Below are 14,340 nucleotides of genomic sequence, written 5' to 3'. Positions count from 1 at the left end.
TCCTTGCTCCGTACCTGATATTGTAAATACATGGCTACTTGATGCCTACACCAAGCTAAGCAACCAGGATTTGGCCCAAAGTGCCGGAGAAGCAAGCCAATGCCGCAGGTTCCAAAGGGGCTTCGGCGACTCCAACAATCCAACCCCACAACTTGCTGACTCAGAGCCCCCGGATCCGGGCACCGGTAAAGCTTGGCGCCGCCAACAGCATGGAGACAGTATACGTAGTTATACTTACTTATGTGCAGGAAGTTGTAATTGTGGAGTTCAACAAAATACCAGGGAAAGTAACTACTAGTATGTACAGTGCTTACCACACAGTTATTTTAGTGTGAGCTGTGGTGTTTATTCATGGGATTTGGAGCGCATTTCATTTAGCTTAAACAGAGTGGAGCGAAGCAGGGACATGCGGAGACAACGGCTATTCGCGCCGTCTCCAACTCTACGGAGCACCACTTATCTGTCCGCCGCCAGGCCGAGGGCCGAACGCTTGCCTTAAATGATGGGCGTCCTCTTCTTCTCCCCTTCAGCTTCCCCCCAATCCTTCAATTCTGCGATAAATACACCTCAGACGTCCTCCGACTATATTGCATTGTTACCTACTCTCCTCCTCCCGATAGCTTGAAGTCACACTTTCCCTATCCCTTTCCCCGCACTGTCACTATGCCCGTCTCCTCACTGTACCCGTCGGTAGAAATCCCGAACGTCGATATCTGGACGTTTCTCTTTGAGCGCAAAGACCGAGAGTACCCGGCAGATAAAGGTTAGACATGGATTACCATGAGAGGAGGGCCCATAAACTCTTACTATTCTACTCTAGCCTAGGCATCAACTTCTCTCCACAGTCCATAACTGATCGCCTTCTACTCTAGTAATCTACGAAGATGCGGAGACAAAACGAACTTACACCTACCAAGGCGTCCGCGATGCCGCACTTGCTTTCGGACAGGGTCTGAAGGCCATGCTCAACTGGCAAAAAGGAGAAGTCCTCGCTATGTTCACGCCTAACAGCATCGACACCCCTGCAGTAACGTGGGGGACGCACTGGGCGGGAGGTGTTGTATCTCCGTCCAACCCAGCCTACACAGCAGAGGAATTGGCCTTTCAGCTAAAGAACTCGGGTGCAAAAGGGCTGATCACACAATATCACCTGCTTCCAGTCGCAACGACTGCGGCAAAAGAAGCCGGTATTCCCCATGAACGGATCATTTTGATTGGCGACGAGCGCGATCCGCAGGCTAGGTTCAAACACTTCACCTCTATTCGCAACCTTTCCGGCACAGCCAGATACCGCAAGACAAAGATCGATCCCTCCAAGGATCTCGCGTTCCTGGTCTACTCCTCCGGCACCACGGGGGTTCCCAAAGGCGTGATGCTCTCGCATCGCAACATCATTGCGAACAACCTCCAACTTGCAGCCGGCGAGGGTGGCAATTTGAGTTGGAACGGTGTGGATGGGCGGGGCGACCGCGTCCTTGCCTTCTTACCCTTCTTCCACATATACGGTCCGCACCCTTTGGCCCCCCTCCCCGCCCCGCAGTGAACCCTCAGTGTGCATTCTAGCTAACAGAAAAGCACAGGCCTCACTTGTCTCGTCCATCAGACTCTTTTCAAAGGCCTCCACCTAGTCGTCATGCAGAAGTTCGACCTCGAGAAATGGTGCGCCCATGTACAAAACTACCGCATCACCTTCAGCTACGTGGTGCCCCCGGTGGTTCTCCTACTGGGAAAACACCCCATCGTGGACAAATACGACCTCTCCAGCCTCCGGATGATGAACTCCGGCGCGGCGCCCCTAACCCACGAACTGGTAGAAGCCGTCTACGCGCGCATCAAGTGCGGGATCAAGCAAGGTTACGGCCTCAGCGAGACCAGCCCCACGACGCACACGCAGCCGTGGGAAGAATGGCGCACCAGCATCGGCGCGGTGGGTAAGCTCCTCCCGAACCTCGAAGCCAAGTATATGACGATGCCAGAAGACGGCTCGGAGCCGCAGGAAGTCCCCGCCGGCGAGGTGGGCGAGCTGTACATGCGCGGGCCGAACGTCTTCCTGGGCTACCACAACAATCCCGCCGCGACAGCGGACTGTCTCTCTCCCGACGGATGGTTCCGCACGGGTGACGTCGGTTACCAGGACGAGAAGGGGAGCTTTTACATCACCGATCGCGTCAAGGAGTTGATCAAGTACAAGGGCTTCCAGGTGGCGCCTGCAGAGCTCGAGGGGATCCTCGTGGACAACGAGGCGGTCGACGATGTGGCGGTGATTGGAGTGGAGAGTGAGGCGCATGGGAGCGAGGTGCCTCTTGCGTATGTGGTCAGGAGCGCGAAGAGTCTTGCTTCGCGGATTCCCGTGGAAGAGGAAGCTACAAACATCATCAAGTGGTTGGACGGCAAGGTTGCGTATCACAAGCGCTTGCGTGGTGGCGTGCGCTTTGTGGAGGAGATTCCGAAGAGTGCAAGTGGAAAGATCCTGCGGCGCTTGCTGAAGAAGCAGGCGAGGGAAGAGGGCATTGGTGCAGGCGCTCCAGCACCCAAAGCGAAGTTGTGAAGTGACGGGTTCCGATGATCTGTTGCAGTGTTCCATTTATAAGCTTGGCGTGACGGGCTGAAATCGTGTAGATAAGACTCGGCGTTGATATTTACACATTTCTTAGATAATTCATGATGTGCCGAATGTCCCATGTCCTGGGTATATCTTTGTAGGTATTGCATCCATGATTGTTCATTTCCCAAGTTTTCATCGGGAGGAAAGAGTTCAACTTCATTGTTTAACTCTGCCTAACGCGTACCTTCGGAATATCGACGACTGGCAAAGCGAGGCGAGCACAATTACAGGCCAAACCTCTTCACCATAGCCTCTACATCCTCACCTTCTAGCGCGTCAACCTTCTCCCTCACCACTCTTTCCACGGCGTCTTGTACATCCTCGTCCCCATTCAGAAGGTCATACCAGCCATCTGTGTCGTCCCGCGCCAATAGCAGATCCGCCACGATTGCCACGTCCTCCCGGGTGACCTTGTCCACGCCTTTCCTCGTCTTACCAAGATCGACCTTGCGCGTCGCGGGGGTATCGGTCAACGTTCCAGGTCGTAGATTGATCGCCTGCAGGGGCTGCGCGGCTCCCTCGGCAACAAGCCTTTTGCGTTGTGCGGCCAGCGCGGTCATGTACTCGTCAGCTTCGAGCTTGGCTTTGGCGTAGGCGGGGAGGACATTGGTGAACACGTTCTGGAGGGCGGACCAGTCGTCGTTCGAGAGCCAGGTAGGCTGGTTGCGTCGGCTGCCGATCCAGGATACAAGGAGGAATTTGGTCACTCGGGGACGGGAGAAGGAGGCCGAGAGGAAGTGTTTGGCGGCGATTTCGTCGATAGCATGGGTGCGAGCAGGACCGCCTTTGCCGCCGGCGCCTTTAGAGGGTTGAAAGGGCAGGGCATTAGTGTGTATGCTATCAAAATAGATCGGAGTTTGTTTTCTGTGCAAATGTGATTGGGAGCGATCGAAAGAATTGATGTGGGGGCTTGGGGTGACTTGAATGTGGCTTGGATTTCTCGTGTAGTCACTCAAAGTCCGAAGCCAAGCGCGAGTGCATACCTGCAGACCAAACTACGTAGTCCGGGTCGACGGCATCAAGGACTTTCTTAGCATCCCCCTCGCTTTTCACATCGTCCAAGCTGGAGAGGAGGACGTTGAGCTTGCCTCTGGAGCCTTTACCAAGGGCAAGGATCTCGCTCTCGTGTTCTGGATTGCGGATAACGCTGGTGACGTTCCAGGAGCGGGCGAGGAGAAGCGGGGTCAAATGAAGGGCCACTTTACCGTGACCACCCAGGAGGAGAACTTGCATGATGGGGTATGAATGGCTGGAAGGATCAATTGAGCAGCTAACTATCGCCAAGTCGCGTGCTGTCAGTCGAACTTTTAGGGTGTGAATTGGGTTGCAGCAGTCTTCATGATGCCGCGGGGGAAGCAGTAAGATGGAGTTGAGGCAGCTCGATTAGTAATACATGGAGGGGAAGTTGGAGATTGCGTCATAGTAGCTGTGTTTTGCTTCCCCTGGTTGGAAAAGCATTGACAATGCAATGCAGATTTCAATCAATCAGTCAGTCGGTCGGTCAGTCAAGCAACTGTGTGTCTCGGACACTGCAAGGAGCCGTGGTCTCTTATCGGGCGTCCCCATGGCAGCATCGCCCTGCAAAAACCCCTTGATGAACCTTAGAGAACCAGCTGTGAATCAGCCAGAACTCAAATTCATCCACGTGGCTCTGTCTTCTCGGTTGCAGTCATCACCTGTTGGCATTTGGTCTTAAAGGTTGACCAGAATACTGTGCTCTTCGGAGGCTCGGGGCAAGCTCAGACCACAGAGCGCGATTCAAGTGAAAGCGTAGGCGAGATGAAGAGAGTCAGAGACTCGTGTTTGGTCCTCGCGACCTGAAACACCGGCCTCAGATTTAGATGGAAGACCTCTCCCCGCGCAAAGCTTCAGCCCGAGAGAACCATGGAGCACACAGTAGTACCACACACGCGACACTGCACAATCTCAAGTGTGGATTCAAAAGAACCTTATTAGCAGAGGAAGGCGGTTGTGGATAATGCGGGAACGATATCGAAAATGAGAAGAAGGTTATTGGGATCGATGGTAGTCTGGATTAGCCCGATGCAACCATTTTCTTCCCCTCATGGACCTCGGAGATTGGATTAATTAATCGCAGATGCAGCGGACTGATCTGGATCCGCGAGCTGGCTATGGGAATCCTGGATAATGAGAAAAAGAACCTGAACAAACACGGCTTCTACGTGCATGACTTCATGATGATGCACCAACTTGAGCAGGATTGCGGCAGATGACGGGCCACAGCGGAGTTGGGTTGGAAAGCGCAACCATTAGGAGTTGGCTGGTACCTGTCGGTGCCTGTCGGTGCCTGTCTGTGCCTGTCTCTCTCCCGTCCTTGATCAGGATTAATCTAAAGTGGGCGGAGAACAGCCCGGTAAGACTGTGTTCCCGTCCCTGGACTGGTTCAATTTAGTACTGCACTTGTGTACCGGAGTACTGCGAGCAAACTCTCGCTAAAACCATTATTAAGCATGCTAATAATGCTAAGGCTCACTAAGTGAGAATTTGTCCAGACGGGTTGGCACCAGCTGCTCCTCCAAGACCACCACTTCGGGCCTAGGTCAGGGGCATCCACCATCTTACTAAATGACTGGTACATAGGTACTGTGATAGTTACCGTAGACTATGGTAGGTACAATGATACGGTACAATACAGACCACGCCTGTTCCCAAGGGACTACTCCGTCGGGCGGACCTTGGTTAGTCCCGGCTGTTCAACGGCTGTCATTCAGCTCGTTACCACCACTAACTCGACCATGGAGGGCAAAGCAATTTCATTAATAAGTTGTGAGTGAATATTCAAATTTTTTCACACATCTTGTCCATTATCTCAGACGAAGGTGCGCGCTGCCTCCACCCGACAGCCATGTGGAATGAGCATGGCCATCACGAACATGGATGACGTATGGAATCCCCATCGTCGGATCTCCCTGCGGAACCGAGTACAGAACATATCGAGCTGGCATGCATCCATATACTGCGTAGGTAGGGAGTATTCTATGTAGTACTTAGCATGGTTCTAGAGGAGGCTTGCGGTGCTCCGTGAACGGAGGATTGGGTCTTGATCCAGAGACACGAAATCCCCAACAAGATTTGTTCTGCAGTCCCAAAAGCGATTAGTGACTCCATGTTGGGGATTTCTTTGGAGAGGGGTAAAGCTACTGACCTAATGCATGTCGCATCTGCACTCCGGATTCGATGCGAGGTCGCTTCCATCCCTGCAAAGTGCTGTACCTCCAGCCAAACTCAGGGGTATCTCAGCTGCGGAGCACTTTGTACGAATTGATCATATCTTCAGTAGGTGCACACAATGAATGCTTTGAAATATCTGCGGGACGACCGCAGCCTCTGTCATACATTCCAACTGATTGAGATTGGATATCCCCATTCGTGTGAGTCTATGAGGACGACCAAGATCAAAATAGATGGATAAATTACATCACATGTCCGTACCGCAATTTATGCTGGCAAGCTCACCCATTATTCAATACGGAGTAGATCCTACTCGTACAACAGTACGGAGATACACGAAGATGGCCCATGTGATCGTCCTGCTCGTCCAAATCTCCGGAACCGCGCCCGATGTGCCTTGTGCTAGAAGTACGGGCCTAAAAGCCATGAAACAGATTTCAGGAGACAGCTCACATTATGAGAACAACGGCGGCGGAATTTCAGTTCAGTCGGCGGCTTCAGAACGGTATATAGTTTCCCACAATGCCTCAACAGGGTGAAAAAGGGGACTCCCGAGGGTATCTCCCGCATCACTAGGCGGGCGGCTACTGCCAATGATTTGTGCGGGAGGCGTTTGGGGGCAGTAGAAGAAGAGGTCTAAAGTTGTCCTTTACCCTTCTGAAGGTGCAATTGAGGCTTGGATTTTCAGCCTTCAAAGTTCACATGAGACTTCAGCCCCAAATCGGCCCACATCCCGCCAGACGCGGTCGTCTAAATCGCACAAATTGCCCTGCAGTATTTCAGTTGATGGATGAGGAGTGGAGGACTTGCAGGCATTGCCATGTCAACTGGAGCAACCATGTTAGATATGCGGGGAGTGCGATAGTTGTAAGATATACTCCGTACGATGGAGAGGCCGGTTCAAGGTGGTGTGCGACCAGCCAATGCCTTAGTATCAATAGACATACTTTGGTCTGTAGGTTGATTGAGAATGAGCTGGTGGAGGGTGGGAAAAGACTCCCGCCCACACACACAAATGCTTCGCGACAGAGATACAGCCGGCGTAAGGCACGTAAGGACGGTAAGGTAGTAGGTAGAGTGTACCCGAAATGGGGCCATCCGATTTGTGGTTCTTTCGAAGTGGAGTCTGCAAGGGGCATTCAGGTTGGGTCCTGATAGCCCTGTAGCCACTTAGCCAGTCGACGGTACCGTACGGTAACCCGAAGCCACATCCATGGTTTGCGTGACAGTTTATTAACATTTGGAAGTTGTTATGATTCAGGTATCTGGTATGAAGTCCGAAATGCTCAGGACGGGCTGTCACCCCCGGTTACCATGAATAGGTATTATCCCTTTGGAAGGGAGGGTCAGAAGAGAGAGAAGGGAGTGTACAGTATCCGTAAGTAAGAAGACATCATGATCTTGACAATTTTTTCTTGCCAGCATTGAAAAACAAAAAGGCAGCATCTCGTGTCGATCCGCAAAAGCGCGTTCCATGGGACCCAATAATTGATCGACTCCAGCAGTGCGCTCTGGACTTGTCGGTAATAAACATTGGAATTGACTGACTGGTCCTTTGACGAAGGAGCAATTCTAGTCGGTTTGAGTGCCAAATTCACTTAAAAATCAAGAACAGAAAAGAAAAAAAAATTAAATAAAACAATTAAGAGTGGGTAAGAGAAACAAAACGAGAAAAAGGAAAACACAAAAAAAAAAAGGACATGAGCGCAAAAGAGTGACTCGATCGGATCGAATCCAGATCCTTTCTTCTGTGAAAGTCAGTCAGTCAGTCAGTCTTTCTATTGCTTCTCCCTCCCGCCGAGTCTCCCCTCTCTTTTTCTGACCCATCTGAGCTGTCATTCCTTTTCTTTACACACTCTCTCTACTCACTCACCCATACACTCCCTTTTCAACTTCTACACTCCTTTACAACTTGTTCGGTGCGCGTTTTATCTAAGGTCAATTGCATCCTATCCTCTCTTTGCACTCCGCACTCAATTCTGCATCCATTTACTATCGCCGACGCACTCATTTCTGGGCGCCTCCACCCGCCATCAACCCGGACTTTCAGCATCCCTACCGACTCCGCTCCCGCTTTCCACGGTGCAGCCACATTCCTGCGTCTCATGCAGATGCCCATTGCCCCCAGCTCGATCGCCTTCAAGAAATAACTTTTGCACCGGGGATTCCTCCATCACATTGCTGCTCAATCTCTTTTGCGACCGTCTTCTCAACTCAGCACCCTTCACATTGAAGGCCACCATTGGGCAACTACTCCGATCTAGTCCTGCGCGCCGCCCCCGCCTGCAGTCTATTCTGAGCTTTGACGCCCCCGGAGCATCCTAACTCTGAGGGAATGAGAAATACTCGAAAATTCATACAGTAACCATCTAGTCTGACTCGTTCATCCTGATATTTATCGCGTGTTTGGGGACGCTCAATCGCTCTCTCGGCCTCGCCACAGTCGGTAGTAGGTGACTCGCCCCATCGAATCACGCACAGTGTACCCCATGTTGTCTGCAGCTCATATGTGTCTGACGTGTGAAATAAACCCCAGTCTCCCGCTTCTACGTAAATTTGGCCTGGTTTCGGTTCTCGACGCGACAAGAGCACATCCCTGAGATCAATCTGCGCTGCGCCCGTATATCCCGCCATGAATCGATTTCGCAAGACCAAAAAGGAGAAGGTGAAGGAGGAAGTCGTGGAAATCACAGAGAGCAGCCCAGTAGGCCTCAGCTCCAAGTTATCATGGAAGTCTAAGAAAGAGGAACCCGAAGAGAAACCAGATTTTGATCTCTCCTCGGCTTTGCCATCAACCGACGACTTTCGCACCAGTCTCTTGATGCCAAAACTGTCTGCACGCTTCAGTATGCTGAGGGAGCAGGATGACCCGAATTCAATTATTGGTAAAGCAAGCGACGATAGCGTTCTATTTCCCAAGCGTGCCTCGAGACTGAATCTCTTTGGCCACAATCCCGGTTTCCTTGCTGATATAGACGAGGTCTCAATTGATGGTCGATCGATGGCTCCAGGGCGCGCCCAGTCAATTGTGTCGGAGAACAATTCTTGTGGAACCGATGAGGACCCTTCACAAAAAGAGAGTATTATGAGTAGAGGTCGCCGAGTGGAAAGCAATAACCTTTTCGGCGGACGGCAGAAGGTGTACAAGATCTCATCGAAGTCAACATTGAGTGGTTCCGACTCGGGGCGCTCGCAGATGAGTAGTCGTGCTCTCTATGAACCTGACTTGACAACATCGACTTTTCGACCCCTCAATCCCAAAAAGAGCATAGAATCCATGACAGAAGAATTACAACAAGATAGCTCTTCTCACGAAACTGAAGACGCCCTTTCCCGAGTCTCTTCCGCCAAACGAACTACCCTCTCTTCCACCGCATCCGGTCCTATTGCGAACGCTCGCAGTTCGACAGCTGCCACGTCAATAGACGAGCAGTCATTCTCGGGACCCTCGTCGCAGACCTCAGCCAGTGAGGGTCAGTTTCCCGCATCAAAGCCAACGATGCCGGGCATGGCATCTGAACGTGGTTCAGTCAAATCTAGGCGTCTATATGGGCAAGGTTTGGCGCAAAGCGCACAGAGTCAGCAAGCCTCTACCCTTCAGCGCTTAGAGAGCCTGAGTCGTCAAAGAGCAGGAACTCTCGAGCACGCGCCGCTAAATCGGGCCTTTTCCAAGAGCGCCACAAACCTGCGCGACAGGATGCACCCCGTCACAGTCACAGAACCCCTTCCCATTGAACCCAACCCGATTCCGCCCACCAGCCCACAGTCTTTGGTTATATCACCAGAGGAGTCTCTGAACATAGGTCTCAAGGGACTCAAAAGTCCTGCCAGCACAACTTACAGTGTTGCACCGCTCAGTCCCCCATTTAGTGAAAGCGAAGAAGGGGGAGCATTAGTGGCTGCTCTCCGGCCAGAGGATCATGGTAAGGCTACAGCCTCAGGCCTATTCAACAAGCCTAAGTCCGCCTTCGATGAAAGTCAGTTCAAGCAACGCCAGCTACAGATGCATCAAGGGAGGAGCACGCCGCCTCTAGCCAGGCCCCTCCCGCCGCCCACAAGAACCAAGCTGCCTGAGCTCCCTGGACGCGCGCGAGGGTTTTCGAATGCAAGCTACACATCGAGGCCTGGCTCGGCATCTTCCCATTACAGCGAGGCTCAACGTCCAGGTAGCCGGTCCGCCACAAACGCTTCTCCCCCCAAGCCCACCGGCACTACTTTCTTCGCCAATCTAAGTAATAGTGACTCGGAAGAAGAAGGCCGCGCTTCGCACATGCGTGATACGATGTATACTACTGACGAACTGCACCCTGCATTGCGTCCAGAAACACCTTCCAAGCCCTCTACTCCCTCTAGTGAACACCGAAGCCCTTTGCCCGAAGTGCGCTACTCTGACTTGGGTGATCTAAAGCCTATTGCGGAGCACGATCTTGTTGAGAACAAGCCTATTGACGAGGAGGATCTTCCAGAGAAGCCCGATTCTCCTACACTGGGGCCTTCGGGTTTGGGTTTGAGTGGCTTGGTACGAGCACACCTTCGACAAGACAGCGACCGTTCCTCAATCTACCCTCCTCCTTCCCCTGGTCTTCCCGCTAAGCCTGTAGAAGTGAGTGGCATAGCGGACGCGTCCCCGCAAGGTCAGAAGGGCGCACCCCAGAGCTCAAAGTGGCAGGATGAGCTCGTCTGCAGACATAGACGCGAAGCGAGTACTGAGACACAGATTGAGCGCGAAGAATTCGCCAATGAACTGGCAGAGAGACGAAGAAAAGTGCAGGAAAAACTGAGAGGCTTTGCGGAAGTGGAGAGCAGATCAGCTAGTCCTGTATCCGGCCGCCAAACTCCAGATTTCACTCCAAGTAAACCTGGAAATGCATTCTCTTTCCTGAAGAATAAATCGGGAAAGCAGCATCTTTTCAGCAAGCAGGACACCAAAGGTGCTAAAGGCCTTGGCTATGCCAACGCCTCTACCCCGGCTCTGGTTTCCGATGATCCCTGGCGAGAGGAAGAAGAGAGGCCAGCACTGCCTTTCGCGAAGCATGCTAATTCTAGCACCCCCCACATCGCAGGCGAGAGGTCCTTTCGATCTAAAATGTCTGTATTTGGCCGCAGCAGTCAAGAAGACTCCCGTGAGTCTAGCCGCAGCCGCGGTGCTTCTCCACATTCTAGCTTTAGATCACGCCGAGATCGCTCCACGTCTGACGCATCGGGTCGCTCAAAAAGTCGTTCGCGGCGGGATCGAGATGGTCTGGAGACACTAGAGGAAGTTGGACACGGAGGGCACCATCCAATGGCTTATCCTGACCACGATCAATACGGCATCCAGTCCGTCACCTCCTCTACCCGCCCGTCAGTCGAAGTTAGCGAACCTACCATGTATGAGCGCTGCTCGTCCGCTGCTTCGACCAGACACCGTAGTGGAAGCCGCTCAGCTGTCTCGAGCTTCCACGATCGGCCATCTTATTTCTCAACAAACAGTTCATCACTGATTGGAGCCGCTCCTCGTCCGTCCCCCATTGCACCATACTCCGCCAATGCAACACCCCCTTTGGATCTCAATTCCGAGAATGGTTCTCCTCTGGTACCAGCTACCAGTAACAATAACCAACATCATCACGCTCTCAGTCGTGCACCAGGCAACAATGGTCTTCAGAAGCGAACGATTAACAAAACCCTGATCTCCGAGCCTACCTTCGTTTCTTGCACGTCCAACGTACCCACCGTTGGCCTTCCTCCTGGCGCTAGTCTCAGTAATGGCATGGCGACACCGCCAATCCCACCGATGAACCCGCGACGTCGTCGTCAGACCACTACACAAACCATTCTGGGAGCCCTCAAAGGAGAGAGACATGAGTCTCAATACACCCCATCGATCGACTCGGCCATGGAGGAAACCAGTAACTTTTCCGACGATGGCGAGAAGCGCCCGAAATCTCGTGCCAGACTCCGCAAATCGTCTAGCGAGGGCGGCAACTTGAATGTGAAAGCCCGTCACCAGCTCCTTGCTGACACCCCTCCGCCTGCTGTTCCTACCTACCCTCCGCCACAGATTCCTCTAGATGGAGGAATGTTTTAACCTTTCACTTCATAAAATTGCCATTCCAATCTCCACCTTCTGCGACCACTCATTCCCCGACTACGATGTATTATCTCATATTTCTCATGTTCTGCTTTAGCCTTCTGCATCTTTGTGTTGGATACCTCTCCTTTGCAATCTCGGTTTTGCATCCATCATGATACACCAACAGCGTTACGTTGAGCGGATACCTTCCCTTTTCCTTGTCATGTTCTTACCCATTCCTTGACACACAAGTTTCCTACGAGTCATATCATATCTTCGGACTAGCATCACCATTTCCTAAAAATAGTTGGGATCTGGCCACAAATATATGAATTATTTACAAACAGGTTCTAAAAGAGCTGTAAGGCACTGGTCATCAGTATGTCAGTGATACTTTATGTCAACGGTGTAGAGCATCATGCCAATATTCCTTTTTGAGCTGCTTTTCGAGAGATCCAAACGTGTGGGTGCAGGTCCTCTAGTACTGCCTGTCCACAAGCGAGAATTGAGACTGTCCATTAGATTGTCCAACGTTGAACCAGGGGATCCCAAATGTTTTGCTAGCCATTTCTGTTACTGTCGCATGCCATTGAAGTAACTGCATAAATTCTGTAAAAGGTGTTACTATTCCAAGTCAAGGCAGATGCATGGGAACCTCTATTTTTTAAACAGGAACAGAATTAGCCCCAGCATTCAATATTCATGATCAAATCTATATAATTGTCAAGATAGTGAAAAATATGAAACACAGTGTCTTAAAGAGTGGCCTTCTAGCCTTTCGAGAGAATGTGATGCGAAGGTGAGCTTTGATAGTGGTTATAATAGATGGCTTGGGGTGAAAGTGAAGCCTTAACCCACCTTTTTTTACAGTGTGGAGAATAGAAAGAATTATTTTTGGTCATTGAAGTACGAAGTATGGTTCTTCTTCCTCATTTATCTCTTGACAGTGTCAGTGGTATTTCCACTTGTTGCCTTGCCACAAACGCCTTGACTTAAGGAACCATAGCACCTGCCTTCAGTCGTATTATCAATATCCAGGTCAAGATTATCATCCTAAAAATACATAGGTAATCCTTTCCTGCTTCTGCTTGGCGATTATTCACATCAACCTCAACAGTCATTTATTCATACTAGGGAAGCCTGTCGTTGTGTCTTCACTGTTGTGCTCTATCTTGCTAACCGGATTTTGACGTAGAGACTTTAAAACCCCGGATTTCAACATTATTATCACCTCAGTAGATCATACATACCCTTTGGTTTGCATTCATACGCTCTCTACTGCGAACCGGTTCCTCCTCTCGAAGGACGGAGAACTAGTACCATGCACTCCCATGTCAATCGAAAACACTCCTTCGGTCCTTTCGATGATCCCTTTGTCAGTGAAGCCTTGGACGACTTTTTCAGCATATGGCGCCCGAAGAAAACAGCGGTCGAACAGGAGTTGAAGAGACAGAGGCTGCTGGATATCCAAGCAGATATCGACCAGCGGCTTGGTCTTGATTCGTGTCCCCCACGGCCGCCTTGCCACTCTCGCAGGCAGTCCTTGGGTGCCGCAATGTGCAGATTCACCACTGTGCCTGTTCCGACTTCCAATCCCATAAACGATATGGGCAACAGGAGCGATGACACCACCAAGCTTCTTGCCTCACCCGCCGCACCGAAGGTCGAGGTGCCTGTTCCGACTCCGAATTCCAAAGACGATAATGGCGACAGGAGCGATGATACTGCCCATCCTCTTGCCTCACCCGTCACATCAAAGGTCGAGGTGCCTGTTCAAAAAGAAAGAGGAAAGGATAAGAGGAAGAATAAGAAAAAGAAGAAGAAGAACCCCGAAACCCTGAATGAGCAACAAAGAAAGAGGCGACAGGTCAAAAAGAGGGAGCAACAAAAGAAAAGTAAGCGTGGTAAACAAGCAGCAGAGACTCAGCCTGCTTCTGCCCACAAAACAGTACCACTGTCTCCCCCGCCTACGTACGCTAGTGTTGAGGCAGCCCAAACTTTGCTCAGTTTAAAAGAGGTGAATCCTTGCTTTTCTTCGCAAACTACAGCTCGTGATCCTGCTACTATTCCGGCGCCGGAGTCCCCGGGTGCATTCGAGTCGCTCCCATCACCTTCTATCATGACAGATAGAATAGAGTCTATCCAACCGTTGAATCTCAGTGATGCAGAGCCGTCTACAACAGCCCAACGTTCTGAACATACTCGCCCACTAAGAACGTCGATTTCGCACATTCCGCCTTCCACTGATGATCCAACACCTTTGACGCCCAGAACCGATGCCGATGCCGATGCCCCGGTAGTACACCTTACAAAGTCTGGAGCTCATTCCGCTGATAGCACAACCTTGAGAACTAGCAGTGACGACACAAAGCCCAAGACACCTGCTGATATGCTTTTTGCGGAAAGAGAGGATCTTGCGTTAGCGAGTGAAAAGCAGCAGCAGCCTGAGGAGGAGGAGGAGGAGGAGGAGGAGGGAAGAAGGTGGTGA

General features: G+C 51.4%; 4 protein-coding genes across 4 annotated transcripts in view; 3 read left to right on the top strand and 1 right to left on the bottom strand.

The window, feature by feature from the left end:
• Positions 1-514: 514 nt before the first annotated feature.
• Positions 515-2,661, top strand: BP01DRAFT_354789 (acyl--CoA ligase). The gene is made up of 3 exons (XM_025574526.1): positions 515-763; positions 873-1,505; positions 1,581-2,661. The coding sequence occupies exons 1-3, from the start codon at positions 664-666 to the stop codon at positions 2,546-2,548; spliced, it is 1,701 nt and encodes a 566-aa protein (XP_025433565.1). The 5' UTR covers positions 515-663; the 3' UTR covers positions 2,549-2,661.
• Positions 2,631-3,938, bottom strand: BP01DRAFT_354788 (uncharacterized protein). Its single transcript, XM_025574525.1, has 2 exons — positions 3,589-3,938; positions 2,631-3,404 (listed from the first exon to the last, which is right to left on the bottom strand). Exons 1-2 carry the CDS (start codon positions 3,836-3,838, stop codon positions 2,830-2,832), a joined length of 825 nt encoding a protein of 274 aa, XP_025433564.1. The 5' UTR covers positions 3,839-3,938; the 3' UTR covers positions 2,631-2,829.
• Positions 3,939-8,276: 4,338 nt separating this feature from the next.
• Positions 8,277-12,198, top strand: BP01DRAFT_219246 (uncharacterized protein). The gene has a single exon (XM_025571129.1). It carries the CDS (start codon positions 8,430-8,432, stop codon positions 11,865-11,867), a length of 3,438 nt encoding a protein of 1,145 aa, XP_025433563.1. The 5' UTR covers positions 8,277-8,429; the 3' UTR covers positions 11,868-12,198.
• Positions 12,199-13,173: 975 nt separating this feature from the next.
• The window catches only part of BP01DRAFT_380787 (uncharacterized protein), a gene marked incomplete at both ends in the record, with an annotated part of 2,802 nt that continues 1,635 nt past the window's right edge, over positions 13,174-14,340 (top strand). The window contains one exon of the mRNA XM_025577246.1: positions 13,174-14,333. Within this exon, the coding sequence (XP_025433562.1) occupies positions 13,174-14,333 (1,160 nt within the window). The remainder of the gene's footprint in view (positions 14,334-14,340) is intronic.

Source organism: Aspergillus saccharolyticus (genome assembly GCF_003184585.1).
Source record: "Aspergillus saccharolyticus JOP 1030-1 unplaced genomic scaffold BP01scaffold_7, whole genome shotgun sequence".
In the NCBI taxonomy this organism is placed as follows: Eukaryota; Fungi; Ascomycota; class Eurotiomycetes; order Eurotiales; family Aspergillaceae; genus Aspergillus; species Aspergillus saccharolyticus.
Note: the sequence above shows the minus strand (reverse complement) of the source record. Positions and strands in the feature narration are given on the sequence as shown.

Excerpts from the sequence above, each read along its gene's own strand:
- BP01DRAFT_354788 (XM_025574525.1), bottom strand. The coding sequence starts at position 3,838 with ATGCAAGTTCTCCTCCTGGGTGGTCACGGTAAAGTGGCCCTTCATTTG. Across the intron at positions 3,405-3,588 it reads CTACGTAGTTTGGTCTGCAG|GCGCCGGCGGCAAAGGCGGT; the intron begins GTATGCACTCGC and ends AACCCTCTAAAG.
- BP01DRAFT_354789 (XM_025574526.1), top strand. The coding sequence starts at position 664 with ATGCCCGTCTCCTCACTGTACCCGTCGGTAGAAATCCCGAACGTCGAT. Across the intron at positions 764-872 it reads AGAGTACCCGGCAGATAAAG|TAATCTACGAAGATGCGGAG; the intron begins GTTAGACATGGA and ends CTTCTACTCTAG. Across the intron at positions 1,506-1,580 it reads ACCCTTCTTCCACATATACG|GCCTCACTTGTCTCGTCCAT; the intron begins GTCCGCACCCTT and ends AGAAAAGCACAG.
- BP01DRAFT_219246 (XM_025571129.1), top strand. The coding sequence starts at position 8,430 with ATGAATCGATTTCGCAAGACCAAAAAGGAGAAGGTGAAGGAGGAAGTC.